Genomic DNA, 20,057 nt, shown 5'->3' with positions numbered 1-20,057 from the left:
ATCTGTGGAAAGAGAGGCAAAGTTAACGTTTCAGGTCACTGACCCGAAATGTTAACTTTGCTTCTCTTTCCACAGATGCTGCCAGACCTGCTGAGTGGTTCCAGCGTTTCTTGTTTTTATTTCAGAATCTTGTACGCTCACCACTCATTCTTCTAAACTCGAGTACAGACCCAATTTACACAGCCTCCCATCATAAGACAACCCCCTCATCCCAGGAACCAATCTAGTGAACCTTCCTTTGAATGAGTGGAGAGGAGTTTTCATTGTGCATTAGGCTAAACTGGATGAAGTTTTTTCCTTTCCCAGAAAGGTGCGCCTCTAGAACACATTGCTGGATGGTGCAGTGGGTGCTGACACTCTCATAGGCATTATGGCAATGAAGGAGGTCATTCAGCCCATCAAGTCCATGCCAGCCCTCTGTAGAGCAATCCCATCAGTCTCATTCCCTCACTCAATCCCCATAGCCCAGGTTTATTTCCTTAAAATGCCCAACGTCCTTGAGAAATCACTCATTGTTTTCACTTCCACCGCCCTCCTCGGCAGCGAGTTCCAGGTGCGAGCACGATGGCGTCTTTTAAGATGTATCTAGACAGATACATGAATGGGCAGGAAGAAAAGAGATACAGACCCTTAGAAAATAGGCGACATGTTTAGATAGAGGATCTGGATCGGCGCAGGCTTGGAGGGCCGAAGGGCCTGTTCCTGTGCTGTAATTTTCTTTGTTCTTTGTCATTACCACTCGCTGTGTAAAGTTTTTCCTCACATCGCCCCTGCAACTTTTGCCCAAAACCTCAAACCTGTGTCCCCTCGTTCTTGTACCACCAGCTAATGGAACAGCTTTTATCTACTTTATCGAAACCTGCCCATCTTGTACAACTCTATCAACTCTCCCCTCAATCTCCTTTACTTTAGGGAGAACAACCCCAGCTTCTCCAACCTAACCTTGCAGCCAGAATCCCTCATCCCTGAAACCATTATGGTAAACCTCCTCTGCACCTTCTCAAGGACCCTCACATCCTTCTTAAAGTGACCAGAACTGGACGCAATACACTGGATGTCGCCGAACGAGAGCTTTATTAGATTAGAGATACAGCACTGAAACAGGCCCTTCGGCCCACCGAGTCTGTGCCGAACATCAAACACCCATTTATACTAATCCCATATTCCTACCAAATATCCCCACCTGTCCCTATATTTCCCTACCACCTACCTATACTAGTGACAACTTATAATGGCCAATTTACCTATTAACCTGCAAGTCTTTTGGCTTGTGGGAGGAAACCGGAGCACCTGGAGAAAACCCACGCAGACACAGGGAGAACTTGCAAACTCCACACAGGCAGTACCCGGAATCGAACCCGGGTCCCTGGAGCTGTGAGGCTGCGGTGCTAACCACTGCGCCACTGTGCCGACATTACTTCCCTACTTTTGTACTCAGTCTCTCTTATCTATGAAGCCCAAGATCACATATACTTTGCTGAACACTCAACATGTGCTGCCACCTTCAAAAGATCTATGTACATGTACCACACCCATGTCCCTGCACACTCTTGAAAACTGTCCAAGTCTGTATTGCCTCTCCCTGTCCCTTCTGCCAAAATGCATCAGCTTACATTTGTGTTTGAAATTACAGCTGGCCTCTCTATGTCCTGTTGCAGTTCATTGGTATCATCTGTCTCCCAAGTTTGGTATCAGCAGCAAATTTTGAACTTTTACTCTGCATGTCATTATCCAAGTCATTTATATGTGTCACAAAAAGCATTGGTGACAGCACTAACCCATGGGGAACACCACTGTCCACCATCCTCCAGTCTGAAAAACAACCCATTTACCACAACCTGCTGCTTTCTGTCCTCAAGCCGATTTTTAAAAATCCAAGCTGGCACCGACCATCTTATTCCATGATCCTCAATTTTGATAAAATAGCACAGGAAAGGCTGGTTGACAAACTTAAAACGCACATCGACAACATCCATTGCTTTTCATTCAACGGTACTTCATCAAAAAAAAATCAATTAGTTAAGTATGATCTGCCTTTACAAATCTGTGCTGGATCTCCCTAATTAACTCAAACCTCTCCAAGTGCCAATTAATTTTTTCCCCTGATTGTTTCTAAAACACTACCCATTACTGATGGTGGGCACTGCCTCCCTACAGTGTTGGTGCATGTGGGCACCGCCTCCAAGAGGGAGCTAGACCAGTTCCTCGCACGAAAGGGAATATCTAAGTGCCTTTAGAGAACTCATGGTCCATGTGGCTTCCTGGAATAGTTTCACATGCCTGAGTTGTGGGGGTGGGTGCAAGGTGGGGGGAGGGGGTGTAAGCAAGTGTTTAGTCATGATGGTCCAGACATCACGGTGTGGGGCAAGCTTGATAAACCAGTGTGTCTCGATTTCCCTGCCATTTTTGTACGTGCATAGGAAGTTGCAAAAGCCCATTGATCGGTTAAGCCAGCAGGCAAAACAAAGGCAGATGAAGTTCAATGTGTGAGGTCACCCACATTGGATCCAAGACAAGGCTAATCGGAGTATTGTCTTAAAAGTGAAACACTAAGAGCTGTGGAGGAGCAGAGAGATCAGGGGTGCCCAGGTACAGACATCACAAAACCAGCGGACAAATACAAAAATAATTTAAAAGGCCCGTGGAATGTCGGCCTTTCTCTCAAATGGACTCAAATACAAAAGGGTTGAAAGTTGCATCATTGCTGTACAGAGCTCTGGTTAAAACCGCACCTGGAGCACTGCATTCAGTTCTGTTCCTATAAACTGGGTGTGTTAAATATTCAGCAGGAGCTCAAACAATAAAGGGGCACACAAAGGAAAAAGTACAAATAGATTTTATTAACTAATTCCAATCACCAACCGATCTCCTGCATTGAATGTGAATCCACAAGAGCACAGCACTATGACATTAAAACCACATTCATACAGGGCCTGAGGGTGGATGGGCTCTGGCCACACAGGACCAGAGAGGGTGGATGGGCTCTGGCCACACAGGACCAGAGAGGGTGGATGGGCTCTGGCCACACAGGACCAGAGAGGGTGGATGGGCTCTGGCCACACAGGACCAGAGAGGGTGGATGGGCTCTGGCCACACAGGACCAGAGAAGGTCAATTGAGAAGCACAGAATCCATGCCAAGCAGGGTCAATCTGAATCAGCTTGAGTTTCCAATTGCAATAGCCGGGCCAGGCATTTGGCGGCTGTTCTTACACGAAGGTGATCTTGGTCCGGGCCTGGTTCACTTGCCAGATGTTCAGTTCCTCGTACTCCTCCAGCGCAGCCTCCACCTGGGCTGGGGTGAATCCCTTCGAGATGCACCTTTGCTCAGCCTCAGAGTACTTAACTGAACGCACCGTCGCATCCGCAATCATCTCGCGAATAGTGGCAAAGATCACATCCGCAGGACGCTGTGCTCTGAAACCACACAACATACATCAACTACAGCACAAAACAAGCACACAGGAGAAACACCCCCACCTGGGAGCGAGGGTCACACCCCGGGATAGATACACCCACCCCACCGAATCACACCCCGGGATAGATACACACCCACCCCACCGAATCACACCCCGGGATAGATACACACCCACCCCCCTCACCTTGCCCAATCACAGATAAACAGACCCTCACAGGGATGGCTGGACGGCTGACAGACACACAGGTCAGCTTAATAAGCAGAGACACACGGCGTTCAAGCGTGACCCCATCAGCATCCACAGCACAACAGGAGTTCCCTGGTACTCAGCTTCCCCCCCCCCCCACCCTGCTCCCGAACGGAAGCAGTACCCAGCTTCATTCACACTCGTAGCTGGAATTCTCACCTGCTGCCCTGGCCCCTGTCTCCTTGCAGAGAGTCCTTAGACATTTCCATCAGTCTCATCGCTTCATTCACGTCTTCCTTCTCCACAGTGTCGACCAGACGAAGCCGAGCCTGCGGGCACAGGAACATCTATCAGGGAGAGTGGGGGGGGCGGGGGGTTTGCCAGCAGAAGCTGAGTCAAGAGGGGGAGCGCGCGGGGAGACCAGGGCCGGAACAGCTGAGCTGCTCAAAACTGGGACAACGAACAAACCACCTTCTGCAGTCCCAACGCAAACCATCCTCCCGCCTTTTCTGTAATTGCTGCTGTATTGTAACAAGAATGCAGGATCAGAAAGCTTCCAGCAGCAATGGAGCTGGCACAGACTAGAGTCTGCAGTTCCAAAGCAATCCTTCAGGGTCTCATTGCAGCCTCATGCCAGCACTGTCAGACAGAGACAAGTGCAATGCCCTCCAGGATACCCAGCAATTGCCCAAGTCTCCGCCTCTCAACACTGGCAAATCTGGAAGCAGACAGGGAAACCCCTGAAGACAGTAGAGAGAGGGTGCTCGCGGGCGAGGGCGACAGAGCGTGGCGAGATCAATAATCCCAACTTTTACTTCAATATTTTGGAAGCTTTGAAGACGAGGGTCAGCTCTCCTGACAGGGACCAGATCCAGGAGGTCAAAACATTCTTCGACACACACCTTCCCGATTCCCCCCTCCCACCTTCCAACGCCCAACCCACCTTCCAAAACCCCTCCATTCCCCCCTCTCCCACCTCCAGAGGCCAACATCACCATCCAGCCCCACACAGACATGGGATGAAGAATTTAATCACCGCAAGGCCACTGGTTTGCATCTGAGAGAGAGAGAGAAGGCTGAAAGTTGATCCGGGTGAAGTGTCCATGACGATGCAACATACAAATGGACCCAGTCTGCTGGAACGTTTTCACTCGGGTTTGGAGATGACCAGATAGAGCCACTGCACTGGGATAAAGAGAGGGGAAGAAAGACGGCCACAGACCAGCCAGTGGGGCTAATCTCTGCTGGGTTCAGAGCTTCTCCTTAGTTCATCAGTTCTGACCAGGAGATAGGCAGAGTACAAGCACTCCAGCACCACAGATGGTCAAAATGCATATTGGAGGTGAGACTTGTATCTGGCCCTATCCCACAGAATGTTAGGGTTACAGAAGTGACAGGTCATGGCTGAGGGAAGTGATGATGGAGGGACAAAGGAGGAGAGCAGCCTTCATTACCCGGGAATTTTGCTGCTTTGATGTAGCGCAAAAAGTCCAAGATGAGATTCACAGGCGAGGAAAAGTGCAAAGCTCAGCAATACAGAGCCCCGCAAACCCAGCCCAGCCTGCACCAACGCAGCCCCGCAAACCCAGCCCAGCTTGCACCAACGCAGCCCCGCAAACCCAGCCCAGCTTGCACCAACGCAGCCCCGCAAACCCAGCCCAGCCTGCACCAACGCAGCCCCGCAAACCCAGCCCAGCCTGCACCAACGCAGCCCCGCAAACCCAGCCCAGCCTGCACCAACGCAGCCCCGCAAACCCATGCCAGCTTGTACTAAGAGAACACAGCCTGTTCTACTCAGTCAAATCAGACCCCAGCCTGTTTTACAGGAACATAGAAACAGAATTGTAGCCCGAGCCTGTTCCACCATTCAATAAGATCACGGCTGATCTGTGACCGAATTTCACACACCCACCCTCACCCCATATCCATTAGTACCTTTAGTTAACAGAAATCTGATCAATCTCAGATTGATGCAGCCAAAGCAGCCCCCAGATTCCCTGCCAGCCCTGTGACACGCAGAAAGTGAACGGGCCAGCTCAGGGCAAGGGAAAGCAGCAGCAGTGTGAAGCAGGCAGAAACGTGAGCTGTCAGGAGAGATGGATCCCAATCCAAGAAAGCAAATGGGTGCAGACTTTCCTGAGCCTCAGTGAGTTTTGCATGGGTTTGCACAGCAGAACATACTAAATACAAGCTTGCAAAACTCACTGCAACCCAGAGAACCAAGCAAAGCAGCTCAGCAGTGAATCACAACTCAGCACGGCCAAGTCAAAGCCCAGTCACAATGCCAGCAAAAACCACAGACTCCCCGATCTCCCCCCCACACACACTCCCCGATTCTTCCCCAACCCCCCCCCACCCCCACAGTGTCCCACCCCCGCACACAGCAAGCCCCAGAGTCAGAAACAGGACCCACTCCACTGGCACTCAATACCCAATACAACATCCTCAATATTCAATGACCGGGATATGAGGCAGCGTGTGTATACAAGCAAGCCCCAAGTGAATCATCACCCACCATAACAGCATCAACTGAGGTGACCTCCACATTTACACATGGATTTGAATCCTCCTTTGCCCAGAATGCAGCCAGTGCTGGGTTGGCTGCCTTCAGTGAAACATGGTCTATAAGCAGCCTAACCAGCGGTTTTCAAAAAGTTACAATATTCACCAGAATGCGGAGTCGGGAGTGGGAGAGCTCCTTTTGGCTTCACTGTGGGTCTGAAGACGGCGGCTGGTTCCTGCTCAGTCCCTAACACCGACCTTTGCCCCCGCCACCCCTACACTGCAGGCCAGTGCCAAGCACCACTGCCCTCACAGGTGCCTTTGCTTTCGTTGCAATCCCAAAGGTTACGCAGGTTGACTGTGGTTCTACGTGTCTCCTGTATCCTGAAGGTGTAATGTAAACACTTGCTGCTGTCCATGGCCCTGTAGCTCCAGAAGTGCTTGTACTGCAGTAGATCTGAATCACACTACCTGCACTAACAGCACTTTGCAGCTCCAGGAACCAGTCTCTGCCAGAGTGCTCGGCACCCTCCATCCAGGCCGACACCCCCACCATCACCCCGTCTACAATTCACGCCAGCCTACCAGACATGCCAGGGCAGGTTAGTACACACACATTGGTGCATTAAAGGCAGAAGCTACACCCTCACAAACCCGTCAGAACATTTTATCCAACCTTCCCCCTCACCTCCAGGCAGCACAGAGCACCAAGGAGCCCTAACCCCACAATGCCCTCCACTCCATCGCCCCCAGGCAGCACCAGGGAGCCAGATTTGAATTGAATATCACTAATGTAGAACATCTGGGAGGATACATTCAGAGTCTGAATAGACAGAATAACCAGAACGGGCACCAGATGGCAGATCCAATAACTGCAGCATTATAGGAGCCGGGAGCTGCACCTCCTCCAGTGTTATATGGATGTGCAAATCCGCAAAACTCTAACACGTTTCAAGGTTTTACAGATCTGCACTGTGGCACCACTTGGCTGTGTAAATCCACGCAGAGCCGAAGGAGGTGCGGATCCCAGCTCCCGTAATGGTAAGCAAAAACTGACAGTCGCCGGAGCAGAAAGCCAGCAGCAGCGTAATGGAGCAGCCCAGCAAGAGCTGGAACTAATGCAGGTGGTGAGCTCCTGACCCAAAGCACCACAAAACAGTGCTGCAGGCCAGCCAGAATGAAACACAGCCACAGCACAGTCTGCTGCGTTACACTCGCCAGATAGAAGGGATCCTAGGTTAAAGAAACCCTGCTGCTAAAAAGGAACAAAGTGGACTAACACTACTGATAAACAGGCGCAGGATTGGCCGAGCAGAGCTGCAAGTGCCCACAGTGCGGTAGGTATCCACTCTCACTACCTGCACTGTCAGCACTTTAGCACTGGCACAGCCCATGGACAGAATGTTCATTCCCGGAGCACTAACTAGCCCAGCCCAGGGCCTTTGCTTCATATCCCTTTAGTTAACAAAAAAAATGATCAATCTCTGATTTAAAATTAATTGACCTAGCATCAATCGCCATTTGCCAAAATAATTCCCAAACTTCTCCCACCCTATGTGTGCAGAAGTGTTGCCTAATTTCACCCCTGAAAAGTCTGGTTCTAATTTTTTGACACTGTCCCCTAGTCCTAGACAATTAGCGGAAATAGCTTCTCCCGACCCTACCCGTGCCCCTTATTAGCTTGTACACTTCGACCAAATCACAACTTAAAACACTAAATTCCAGGAATACAACCCTAGTTTATGTCATCTCTCCTCGTAATTTGCAGACCAGGTGTCATTCTGGTAACTCAATGCACTCCTCCCGCAAAGGCCAATCTATCCTTCCTAAGGTGTGGTGCCCTGAACTGCTCATAGCCCTAGAGGTGTGGCCTAACCAGGGAATTGTATAGTTGAAGCATAACATCCACCCCCTCATATTCTAGCCCTCTAGGTACTAGCCTGTTTGACTGGCACCCCATCCACCACCTTCAACATTCACTCCCTCCACCACCGATGCACAGTGGCGGCAGTGTGTACCATCCATGAGAGACGCACTGCAGCAACACACCAAGGCTCCTTCGACAGCACTTTCCAAACCCGCAACCTCTACCAACTAGAAGGACAAGGACAGATGATGCACGGGAATACCAGCACCTGTAAGTTCCCCTACAAGCTACACACCATCCTGACTTGGGAACTACGTCGCCGCTCCTTCACTGTCGCTGGGTCAAAATCCTGGAACTCCCTTCCTAAGGTGCGAGGGGCAAAGTTTAGAGGGGATGTGCGAGGCAAGTTTTTTTTTTTTTTTTTATATACAGAGAGGGTGGTGAGTGCCTGGAACTTGCTGCCAGGGGAGGTGGTGGAAGCAGATACGATAGCGACGTTTAAGAGACATCTTGACAAATATATGAATAGGAAAGGAATAGAGGGATATGGGCCCCGGAAGTGCAGAAGGTGTTAGTTTCGGCAGGCATCAAGATCGGCGCAGGCTTGGAGGGCCGAATGGCCTGTTCCTGTGCTGTACTGTTTTTTAGATTAGAGATACAGCACTGAAACAGGCCCTTCGGCCCACCGAGTCTGTGCCGAACATCAACCACCCATTTATACTAATCCTACACTAATCCCATATTCCTACCAAACATCCCCACCTGTCCCTATATTTCCCTACCACCTACCTATACTAGTGACAATTTATAATGGCCAATTTACCTATCAACCTGCAAGTCTTTTGGCTTGTGGGAGGAAACCGGAGCACCCGGAGAAAACCCACGCAGACACAGGGAGAACTTGCAAACTCCACACAGGCAGTACCCGGAATCGAACCCGGATCCCTGGAGCTGTGAGGCTGCGGTGCTAACCACTGCGCCACTGTGCCGCCCGTTCTTTGTTCTAACAGCACTGTGGGTGAACCTACCCCACATGGACGACAGTGGTCCAAGAAGGCAGCTCACCACCACCTTCTCAAGGGAAATTAGGGATGGGAAATAAATGCTGGCGATGCCCACATCCCCTAAACGAATAATTTAATAATTCCGTAGCCTTGTTGATTATTTTCTGTACCGGATGACATTTTTAGAATCTATATGCATGGCTCCCAAATCTCCACTGTTTCTAACTTTTCACCATTTAGGAAGTACCCTGTTCTATCCTCTTTCGGGCCAAAGTAGATGACCTCACATGTACTTACACCGAAATCCATTTGCCACAGTTTTGCCCAATCACTTAATCTATTAATATATGGGAGAACTCGCAAACTCCGCACAGGCAGTATCCAGAACCGAACCCGGGTCACTGCAGCTGTGAGGCTGCGGTGCTAACCACTGCGCCGCCCTGATTCTTCTCACCTACTTTTAAAACCCTGGGATGCAAACCATCTGGTCCTGGGTACCTGTCACTCTTTAGTGTCATTAATGTCTCCATTACTATTTGCATGCTTGCATTAATTTTGTGGAGGCCCTGTCCCTGATTCAATAGCAGTTTCCGTGTGATGTCCAGCATTTGGGAAACAGTGATCATAATATCAGGTTTAGAATAGTTATGGAAAATGAATGTGATCTAGGTGGAATCGAAATGGAATAAAAACGTGCTAGGCAAATCAGTAATTGAACAATGGGAGACATTCGAAGAGTAAATGGTTTGGGTATAGAGTAGACACATTTCCATGAGAGGAAAAGGAAGAGCATTCAAAACTATAGCTTCCTGGATGACTAAAGATATGCCATTAAAATGAAATAGAAAAAGGAGACATAACAAATTTAACACGAGAGCAAAGCTCAGTACAGGAGATCTTTAAAAAAAAAGGATGAGACACAAAGAGACAGTATGAGAATACATTGGTGCCTAACATAAAAAGGAGCCCGAAGTGTTTTACAAACTTATAATGAAAGGGTGCTCAAAAGCAACATTTTTTTTAACCTGGAACTTGCTGCCTACGAAGGTGGTGGAAGCAGAAACGATCAAGGATTTCAAAAGGAAATTGGATGGGCACTTGAAGCAAATAAAACTTGCAGGGATACAGGGATAGAGTGGGAGAAATGGGACTAACTGGATTGCTCTAGGGAGAGCAGGCATAGACTCGATGGGCCAAATGGCTTCCTTCTGTGTCATAAATGACGATGACTATATGGTGACCTCTTAACTCTACTATAAAATGTGACAAACTAAGAATTCGCATGTCCACCATTTCCTTATCACTGACTTCACCACTCAGTTTTCAATTGGCCCACAATGCTTCTAAATCACCCTCTTCTTCCTAATGCAATTGTAAAAGATTGAGTTTTGGTTTTAGACATCCCTCGCAAGTTTCCTTTCATACTCCCCTTCTGTTGCTCTTATGATCAGTTGTGTCACCCTTTACTGCCCTTTGTATCTCTTGAATTCGATCCTCAATTGCCTAACTCTAATACTAAGGTCACGCCCCCCCCCACCCCCACCCTTGTTCTGAATTGGCCTATCAGAGGAAGGTTTCCCTCTATCCACTTTATCAGATCGTGTTCAATGTGCAACACCTCAATAAAAATCACCCCTCAATCTCCTATAGCAATACAGCACAAGTCAATCTATCCTCGTAATTTAACCCACTAAATTTGTCTTATTTGGTGAATCGGCACTGCACCACCTCCAAGATCACGATATTCTTCCTGTGATGCGGCGCCCAAGGGAAGCTAGATAAACACACAAGGGACAAAGCAACAGGAGGATATGCTGACAGGGATGGGATAATGGAAGGAGGCTTGCGTGCAGCATAAACATAGGTACAGACATGTTGGGCCGAACGTGCTGTAAATTGTATGTAAAAGACTTGCACAGCAGATGGGGTCTGACCAAGGTCCTGTACAACTCACCTTCCTCCCCTCTTTATATTTCAGCTTTCAGATAAAAGGCCAACGTTCCCTTTTATACCTGAGCACTCTCTTCTAGTGGTGTGTAAACCTAGACACCCAAATCTCTGCTCCTCCAGTTTCTAACCACGGACCGTGAACACAATACTCGGATCTGTCTTTTCTCAATGACACCTGACTTGGCCAGAGAGCCAAGTTTGAAGGGAGGTGCCAGCATTATTCGACTGTGGCCAGTTATATTCTGCAGATTTCCAACTCAGACTGCTGCAACGATGTGAGCAGTGAAGCAACAGGGACAAAGTCTTCCTCTCCCCCCCCCCCCACCTCCCCAAAGCCATAAGAGCAACCAAGACTGACCAGTGAACACAAACTACACAGCCCAGCTGTAGCAGAAGGGTAGGAAGAGTCCTGCGGCTGTTAGAGGTACGCACCAGGGCAGTGGAGATACGCAGGACGGACAGCAGCGTCCTGGCCGAGGTGAAGGTCATGTCTTTGCTGATCCTCGATTCCTTCCTCATCTCGACATAAGCAGCGGTGATGTAATCAGCCAGCGACTCGGGGATCATTGGCTGCTTGTTCTTACACAGCGTGATGTAGCGCCTGATTGGGAAGGGAGGGGAGGGGAAAAAAAAAGCACATGAAACCCAGACAGGCCACTTTCAAAAGTCAACACCCACCTAATGCTTCAGTAGACACTGTACCTCATGAGCTTCATGTCCAGTGGCTGGAACTGTGAGGGCGGCTGCTTGCAGTGCTGATGCACGTAGGTGATGTGTTGAGCTAGCCTGAGGGGCGAGATAAAGAGCAAATCAGACATACAGGAACCAACCGCAGGAACTACAGTCTGAGAACGCAAGAGCACGACGCCAGTCAGGGAAGCCCGAGCGCCAGCCTGCACCACTCAACACCAGGCACTCCTCTGACCTGCGTGACCAGTGACACCATCAGAGCCCCAGGCTGCACTGTACTACACCAACCTACAGTTAACATCAATGCCAGCGCAGGATCAGTTAATTTTTCAGCACAAATAACTAAACGCAGCTATCCCATTCCTCTACCCTCTCCGCCACACCTTTTTACCCCTCTCGTCATACATTCCCCATTTAAGAGCTGGGAAGCAGACTCGCAAGTGGGACCTCAAAGGTAGTTATCTCCGGATTACTCCCAGTGCCACGCGCCAGTGAGTACAGAAATAGAAATAGTCGTTTGGTAGTAAAGAACTTGAGTACTGCTGAAAACAGTGACATGTGGTCGAAACTTTTCATCTTGCACTCATCAGGACACAAGAATACCAATGTAAGGGAAAAGGATAACTTTGTACTCGATGAGAAGAGAGTGCTGATTGGTTGACAAGTGAACTCTGATTGTTAGAGGCCATGGAGAATGCACCAATTTATGGTGACTGACAGTTAACTGACAAGCTTTGTTAGAAATTTAAACCAGGCAGCTTGACTGATTGGTCAAGGGATTGCCCTGAGGAACGAACCAGCGAATGGCTGTCACTTATTTTGCTTAGCTGAAACAGGCGCAATGTGTGTACATGTTCTTTCTGTCTGCAAAGAGCAGGGCCTTGTGTATCAATATATGTAGCGCCCCGTATGTGCAAATGCGCCACACTGCAAGCCCTACTGACAATCTTAAATTGGTTGTCAGCGTAATTCTCAGCACAGAGGATTATTTAGCAGATGCTGTCCAATCGTGGAATTACAGTTCACTTGCCAACCAATCAGCACTCGCTTCTCATACAGTATAAGTTGTTGTTTTCCCTTACATTGGTATTCTTGTAGATTGTCCTGATGAGTGCAAGACGAAAAGCTTTGGCAACATGTCTTTATTTTCAGTAATACTCCAGAAATAGAAATAGGATAGAGCAGATGAAGGTGTGGCTGGAGAGATGGTGCAGGAGGGAGGGCTTTAGATTCTTGGGACATTGGGAGCAGTTCTGGGGGAGGTGGGATCTATACAGGCTGCAGCTAAAAGAGCTGAACTGAAGAGGTGAGTTGAGAATGACTGCCCTTGACATCAAGGCAACATTTGACTGAGTATGGCATCAAGGAGCCCTAGCAAAACTGAGGTAAACGGGAATCAGGGGGAAAACGCTCGGCTGGTTGGGAGTCATACCTAGCGCAAAGGAAGATGGTTGTGGTTGTTGGAGGTTAATCATCTGAGCTCCAGGCTCCAGGACATCACTGCAGGAGTTCCTCAGGATAGTGTTCAAGGCCCAACCATCTTCAGCTGCTTCATCAATGACCTTCCTTCAAGCGCAAGGTCAGAAGTGGGGATGTTCACTGATGACTGCACAATGTTCAGCACCATTTGTGACTCCTCAGATACTGAAGCAGTCAGTGTAGAAATGCAGCAAGACTTGGACAATATCCAGGCTTGGGCTGATAGGTGGCAAGTAACATTCGTGCCACACAAGTGCCGGGCAATGACCATCTCCAAAAACAGAGAATCTAACCATCTCCCCTTGACATTCAATGGCATTACCATCACTGAATCCCCCACTATCAACATCCTAGGGGCGACATTGACCAGAAACTGAACTGGAGTAGCCATATAAATACCATGACTACAAGAGCAGGTCAGAGGCTAGGAATCCTGCGGTGAGTAACTCACCTCCTGACTCCCCAAAGCCTGTCCACCATCTACAAGGCACAAGTCAGGAGTGTGATGGAATACTCTCCACTTGCCTGGATGGGTGCAGCTCCAACAACACTTAAGAAGCTCAACACCATCCAGGACAAAGCAGCCCGCTTGATTGGCACCCCATCTACAAACATTCACTCCCTCCACCACCGACGCACAGTGGCAGCAGTGTGTACCATCCACAAGATGCACTGCAGCAACGCATCAAGGCTCCTTAGATAGCACCTTCCAAACATGCGACCTCTACCAACTAGAAGGACAAGGGCAGCAAATGCATGGGAACATCACCACCTGCAAGTTCCTCTCCAAGTCACACACCATCCTGACTTGGAACTATATCGCCATTCCTTCACTGTCGCTGGGTCAAAATCCTGGAACTCCCTTCCTAACAGCACTGTGGGTGTACCTACCCCACATGGACTGCAGCGGTTCAAGAAGGCAGCTCACCACCACCTCTCAAGGGCAATAAATGCTGGCCTGGCCCGCGATGCCCACATCCCATGAATGAATAAAAAAAAAGCTCAACAGTGCCAGGACTAATGTCCTGATGTGGAGGATTGCTAGTGCTGTAACATTGGATAGGATAAACAAAGTACCCAAAGAATTGGGAGAGACAGATAGCACTAGAGAAAGAAACAGTAAGGTATTAGGTGGGGTCAGAGTAAGAGGGAATGAAACAAGGTCTAAATCAGGTATTAATAGCACATGCATGTGAACACACAGAATCTGGTAAATGTTGGTGAGCTGCAAGTACAGATAGCCCCATGGGAATATGATGTTGTGGCAATAATGGGCATCTGGCTCAACAAAAGGGCAGGACTGGCTACTAAATATTCTTGGATACAAGGTGTTCAGGAATAATAGGGACGGGAAGAAAGGAGATGAGGTAGGTACAGCATTGATGAAGGAGAATATTACAGTGATGGACAGAGAGGGGACAAGCACAGAATCTATTTGGTTAGAGCTCAGAAACGGTAGAGGTACTATTACATTACTGGGTGTATGTTACAGGCCACAAACTAGTGGGAATGATAGAGGAACAAATTTGCAAGGAAATTAGAGAGGTGCAAGAGCTTATAGAGTAGTGATAATGGGGGACTTTATCCTAATATAGACTGGGATGTAAAACGGCAGAGGGGCACAAGAGTTGCTGAAGTGCGTTCAGGAGAATTTTCTTGATCAGTGTGCTTCAGGCCCAACGAAGGAGGAGGCATTTCTGGATCTGAAGAATGAGGTAGGTCAAGTGGATCAGGTGTCAGTAGGGCAACATTTAGTAAAGAGTGATCATGGGCTGCCTTTAAACAGCAGGTCACACAAGGGGGAAAAGGTAGAGCAACTAAAGCCAGAGTCCCCTGAATGACGAGAGATTGAGAGCAATTTGAAGTAGAAAAAGAGGGCGTACAGCATGTCAGGTTGATAATACAAGTGACAACCAGGTTAAATACAGAAAGTTCAGAGGATGTGAAAAAGGAAATGAGAGGCAGAGGGACTATAAGAGACTGGCAGCTAACATAAAAGGGAATCCAAACATCATCTATAGGCATATAAATAGTAAGGGGGGAGGGGCCAATTAGGCACCATAAAGATGATTTACATATAGAAGCAGAGGGCATGGCCGAGATACTAAATGAGTATTTTACACCTGTCTTTACCAAGGGAAGATGATGCTGCCAAAGTCATAGTGAAAGAGGACGTAGTTGAGAAACTGGATAGGCTAAAAATTGATAAAGAGGAGTTATTAGATCGGCTCTTGTACTTAAAAGTTGATAAGTCACAAGGACCGGGTGAGATGCATCCGAGAATGCTGAGGGAAATAAGGATGGAAATTGTGGAGACACCAGCCATAATCTTCCAATCTTCTTTAGCGACAAGAGTGGTGCGAGAGGACTGGAGAATTGCAAATGTTACACCCTAGTTCACAAAAGGATCCAAGTTTAAATCCAACAACTACAAGCCAATCATGAACCCTGGTGGTGGGAAAGCTTTTAGAAATAATAATTTGGGACAAAATTCTCATTTGGATAAGCGTGAACTAATTACAGAAAATCTACGCTTCATTGAGGCAGACTGTGTTGAACTAATGTGCTTGAGTTTTTTGATGAAGTAACAGAGAGGGTTGATAAGGATAATGAATTTGCAGATTTCAAAAAAGGCATTTGATAAAGTGCCACGTAACAGGCTTGTCAGCAAAGTTAAAACACATGGAATAAATGAGAACATAACAGCATGGATAGGAAATTGGTTGAACGATATAAAACAGTAGTGGTGAACAGCTGTTTTGCAGACTGGAGGACGACATATCGTGGGATTCCCCAGGGACCTAGACATACCTAGTACAGGGCACAATTTCAAAATTCACAGATGACAGAACTTGTAAGTATTGTGAACTGTGAGGAGGAGATTCTGTGATAGAAGGATGTGGAGGCTTTGGAGAGGGTACAGAAGAGGTTTACCAAGATGTTGCCTGGTCTGGAGTGTATTAGCTATGAGGAGAGGTTGGATAAACTCATATTGTTTTCACTGGAACGACAAGAGTTGGAGGGGCGACATGATAGAGGTTGACAAAGTTATGAGTGGCATGGACAGAGTGGATAGTCAGAAGCTTTTTCCCAGGGTAGAAGAGTCAGTTACTAGGGGACATAGGTTTAAGGTGCGAGGGGCAAAGTTTAGAGGGGATGTGCGAGGCAAGTTCTTTTACACAGAGGGTGGTGAGTGCCTGGAACTTGCTGCCGGGGAGGTGGTGGAAGCAGGTACGAAAACGATGTTTAAGAGGCATCTTGACAAATACATGAATAGGATGGGAATAGAGGGATACGGACCCCGGAAGTGCAGAAGGTTTTAGTTTAGACAGGCATCAAGATCGGCGCAGGCTTGGAGGGCCAAATGGCCTGTTCCTGTGCTGTTCTTTGAATTCAAGAGGACAAATAGGTAGGTGGAATGGGTGAACATATAGCAGATGATATTTAACGCAGAGAAGTGTGAAGTGATACATTCAGGTAGGAAAAACAAGAGAGGGGCAATATAAGATAAAGGGTTCAATTCTAATGGGAGTGCAGGAATAGACACACTTGGGGTTATATGTGCATTAATCATTGAAGATGACAGGACAGGTTGAGAAAGTGGTTAAAAAGGCATACGGGATCCTGGGCTTTATAGAGACAGAACACAAAAGCAAGGTGATGAACCTTTGTAAAACACTGGCTCAGTCTCAACCGGAGCAAGTGTGTTCAATTCTGGGTACCGCACTTTAGGATTGAGAGGGGGTGCAGAAAAGGTTCTTGGGATGAGGGACTTCAGTTACATGGATAGATTGGAGAAGCTGTGGTTGGTTTCCTTACAGAAAAGGTTGAGAGATTTGATAGAGATGTTGAACATCATGAAGGGTCAGGATGGAGTAGATAGAGAGAATCTGTTCCCAAAGGCAGAAGGGTCGAGAACCAGAGAACACCGATTTAAGACGATTGTCAAAAGCACCGGTGACAAGACAGACTTTTTTTTTAACGGAAGCGTGTCCAATTCATGTTTGAGCTCTCGCATGTCTTTGCTGGTGAAAGCTCCCAGCATCGTACTCAGCTACGTCTCCATTCATGTGAGTAAACCCCTCACTCCCCCTGGCTCAAATTCTGTCAATAAACCATCTGAAACCTCAAACTATCTGGCGTTTTACTGACTTCACTCCACTCCGCTAGTCAGTTTTCTCCATTTTCCTTTCCTCTTCTTATCGCATCCCTCTATTTCACTGCCCTTTGTGCCCACGCCATCCTCCCCCTGCCCCACACTGCCCCCACCTCAGGTCATTATCCCGGTCAGGTTTATCCTGAATGAGCCACAGGAGATCAAATCTGGAGAGCAGTGCCGCTGGTAGCTGGATGTTCTGCTCCACTGTTTTCTTGGGGTTGTAGCGGCCGTAGGCAGGGTTTGCTGCGGCCAGGATCGAGCAGCGTGCATTCAGCGTGGTCATGATGCCAGCCTGAGAAGGAAACGACAGACAGATTTAATTCAACAACAGACCGCTGACTGCAGCATTACAGCCCTCAGCCCCGAAGTACTGCTCCAAATGGATTCCAAATGAAAAAAGATGACCCCAAGTGGAGTAGCAATCTACGAGGGGCCGGGGATTGGGGTGGGGGGGTGCAGTGACTGTTTGGGAATAAATTACATACCTTTGCATCGCCCATTACATTGAATATTTCAGTTTCATACTGAATTACTGAGACACAGAGACTTAATACACAGGAAAACAAACAACCTCGAAGAAATCTAATGAAAATTTTGGAGCAATTTCTTTATACGGAGAATGTGGACGCCACTTCAACAAGGAGTGCTAAAAGCAGACAGCACTGACATCTTATGGGGAGAATTGATGCAGACATGAGGGAGAAGGGAATAGAGGGATTATGGAAGGTGCTCAGACCAGGTGGGGCAAATGGCTCGTTTCTCTGCTCTACAATGGCGTCATGGTTATGTTACTAATCCAGAGTTCAAATCCCACCATGGGACTTTCAGAACTTACACCGAGAGAAGCAGGTAATCAGCCCAAATAGGTAGATGTCCGACTTTATGCTAAACACAAGCCTCCACTCATCCGACTTCATCGAAACCCATCAACATACCCTTCCATTCCTTTCTCTCTCCAGCTTCCCCTTAAATATATCGACATTATTCACCTCAACTGCACCCTGTGGTAGCGTGTTCCACACTCTCATCACTGAAGAAGTTTCTCCTGAATTCCCCATTGGCTTTATTAGTGCCTATCTTACAGTTATGGCCTCTCGTACCAGTCTTCCTAAAAGTGCAAACATTTTATCCACATCCACACAATCAAACAACTTCATAATTAAGACTGCTAACAGGTCACCCCTCAATCTTCTCTTAGAAGAGAAAAGTGCCCCCAACCTGTTCAATCTTTCCTGATAGTTGTATTCTCAGTTCTGTTATCCTTGTAATTTTTTTTAAACCTTCTCCAGTGCCTCTATATTCTTTTCAATAATAGAGGAGAACTGCACAGCTCTCCAAGTGTGGCCGAACCATGGTTCCACACAAGTTTAACATAACTTCCCTTTTTAATTCTATCTCTTCAGAATTTTTTTTTATTCATTTGTGGGATGTGGGCATCGCTGGCAGGGCCAGCATTTGTTGCCCATCCCCAATTGCCCTTGAACTGAGTGAACCTACACATGACAGATGAAATTTAATGTAGAGAAGTGATATCCCTGTTTTCTCTACTGAAGGTAATGAGGGAATATGAACTAAATGGGAAAATTCTAAAGGGGCGCAGGGAGAGAGAGACCTGGGGGTGTATGTACACAAATCTTTAAAGGTGGCAGGACAAGCTGAGAAACGTGTTTAAAAAAAAAAATAGGGATCTCGGGCTTTACAAATGAAGGAACGGAGTACAAAAGCAAGGAGATAACAGGTAAAACTTTAGAAGGTTAGGCCCCAAGACGAGCACTGTGTTCAATTCTGGGCAACACACAGTGCAGAGATTTATCATCATAAGAGCAGGGATGAGGGATTTCAGTTATGTGAAGACTGGAGAATCTGGGATTGCCCTCGGAGCAGGGAACATTAAGGGGAGCTTGGACAGTGGTATTCAAAAGTTTGAAGGGTTTTGAGCTGCTGCCAGTAGCAGAAGGGCCGGTAACCCAAGGACACAGATTTGGCGAAAGAACCAGAAGTGACGGGAGGATTTTTTATTTCAAACAGCGAGCTGGTGTGATCGGGAACGCACTGTCTGATCTGGAAGTGCAAGGAGAATCAATGGTGACATTCAAAAGAATTGGATGAATACCTGAAGGAGGAAAGATTGCAGTGCTGTGGGAAAGCACAGAAAAAGGGAAGGGCAGGACAAGTTGGAATGCCTTACTGGAAGAGCCAGTACAGAGATGATGGGCCTAATGGCCTCCTTCAGTGCAGCACTGTAATCATTCCACAATATCATACTCAGTGGGATAGATCTGGCAATTTAAAACTGGGCATTCAAGAAGCACTGTGGACCATCTTAATTGTTTTCCACTACCATCTCTAACATGGCTCGACATGTCCCTTCCCTTTCTCATCAAAACCCTCGATGAGTGTTGAAAAGCAAGCATGACAAGAGCAGCACTTGGTGTACCTAAAAACGAGGTGCCAACCTGGTGAAGCTGCAACACAGGACTACATGCTATACAGTGGAAGTATCGTGCTGTAGACAGAGCTCAGCGATCCCATAACCAACTGTGCAGGGACTGGCCTGGCTGAGACTATAGCCAACTTGGCAATAATTAGGTATTGAGCATCCTGTTGCTGCACTTCAGCAGAATATTTACTCGCTATGTTACAACGGGTGCTCCCATCACATCGCCTGCACATTAAAACTGAATTCGAAATTTCAAATGCTTGAAATATTATCTATTACCTACAAAGTTCATCCAGTTGCGACTGCCAAAAGGACAATTAAACAACAGGTGGAGGAGGCTCTCTGAACCTTGCATCCTTAATG

The 20,057-nt window shown here is 47.6% G+C and overlaps 1 protein-coding gene across 1 annotated transcript in view; it reads right to left on the bottom strand.

The window, feature by feature from the left end:
• Positions 1-2,820: 2,820 nt before the first annotated feature.
• mcm7 (minichromosome maintenance complex component 7) overlaps positions 2,821-20,057 on the bottom strand; it is a 40,213-nt gene continuing 22,976 nt past the window's right edge. Inside the window, exons 12-16 of the mRNA XM_068024035.1 lie at positions 17,365-17,546; positions 11,629-11,712; positions 11,359-11,527; positions 3,823-3,932; positions 2,821-3,415 (exon numbers count right to left, since the gene is read on the bottom strand). Coding sequence (XP_067880136.1) covers positions 3,208-3,415; positions 3,823-3,932; positions 11,359-11,527; positions 11,629-11,712; positions 17,365-17,546 — 753 coding nt within the window. The 3' untranslated portion in view covers positions 2,821-3,207. The remainder of the gene's footprint in view (positions 3,416-3,822; positions 3,933-11,358; positions 11,528-11,628; positions 11,713-17,364; positions 17,547-20,057) is intronic.

Source organism: Heterodontus francisci, chromosome 48 (genome assembly GCF_036365525.1).
Source record: "Heterodontus francisci isolate sHetFra1 chromosome 48, sHetFra1.hap1, whole genome shotgun sequence".
In the NCBI taxonomy this organism is placed as follows: Eukaryota; Metazoa; Chordata; class Chondrichthyes; order Heterodontiformes; family Heterodontidae; genus Heterodontus; species Heterodontus francisci.
The sequence above is the reverse complement of the archived record's forward strand: the minus strand, read 5'-3'. Positions and strand labels throughout refer to the sequence as shown.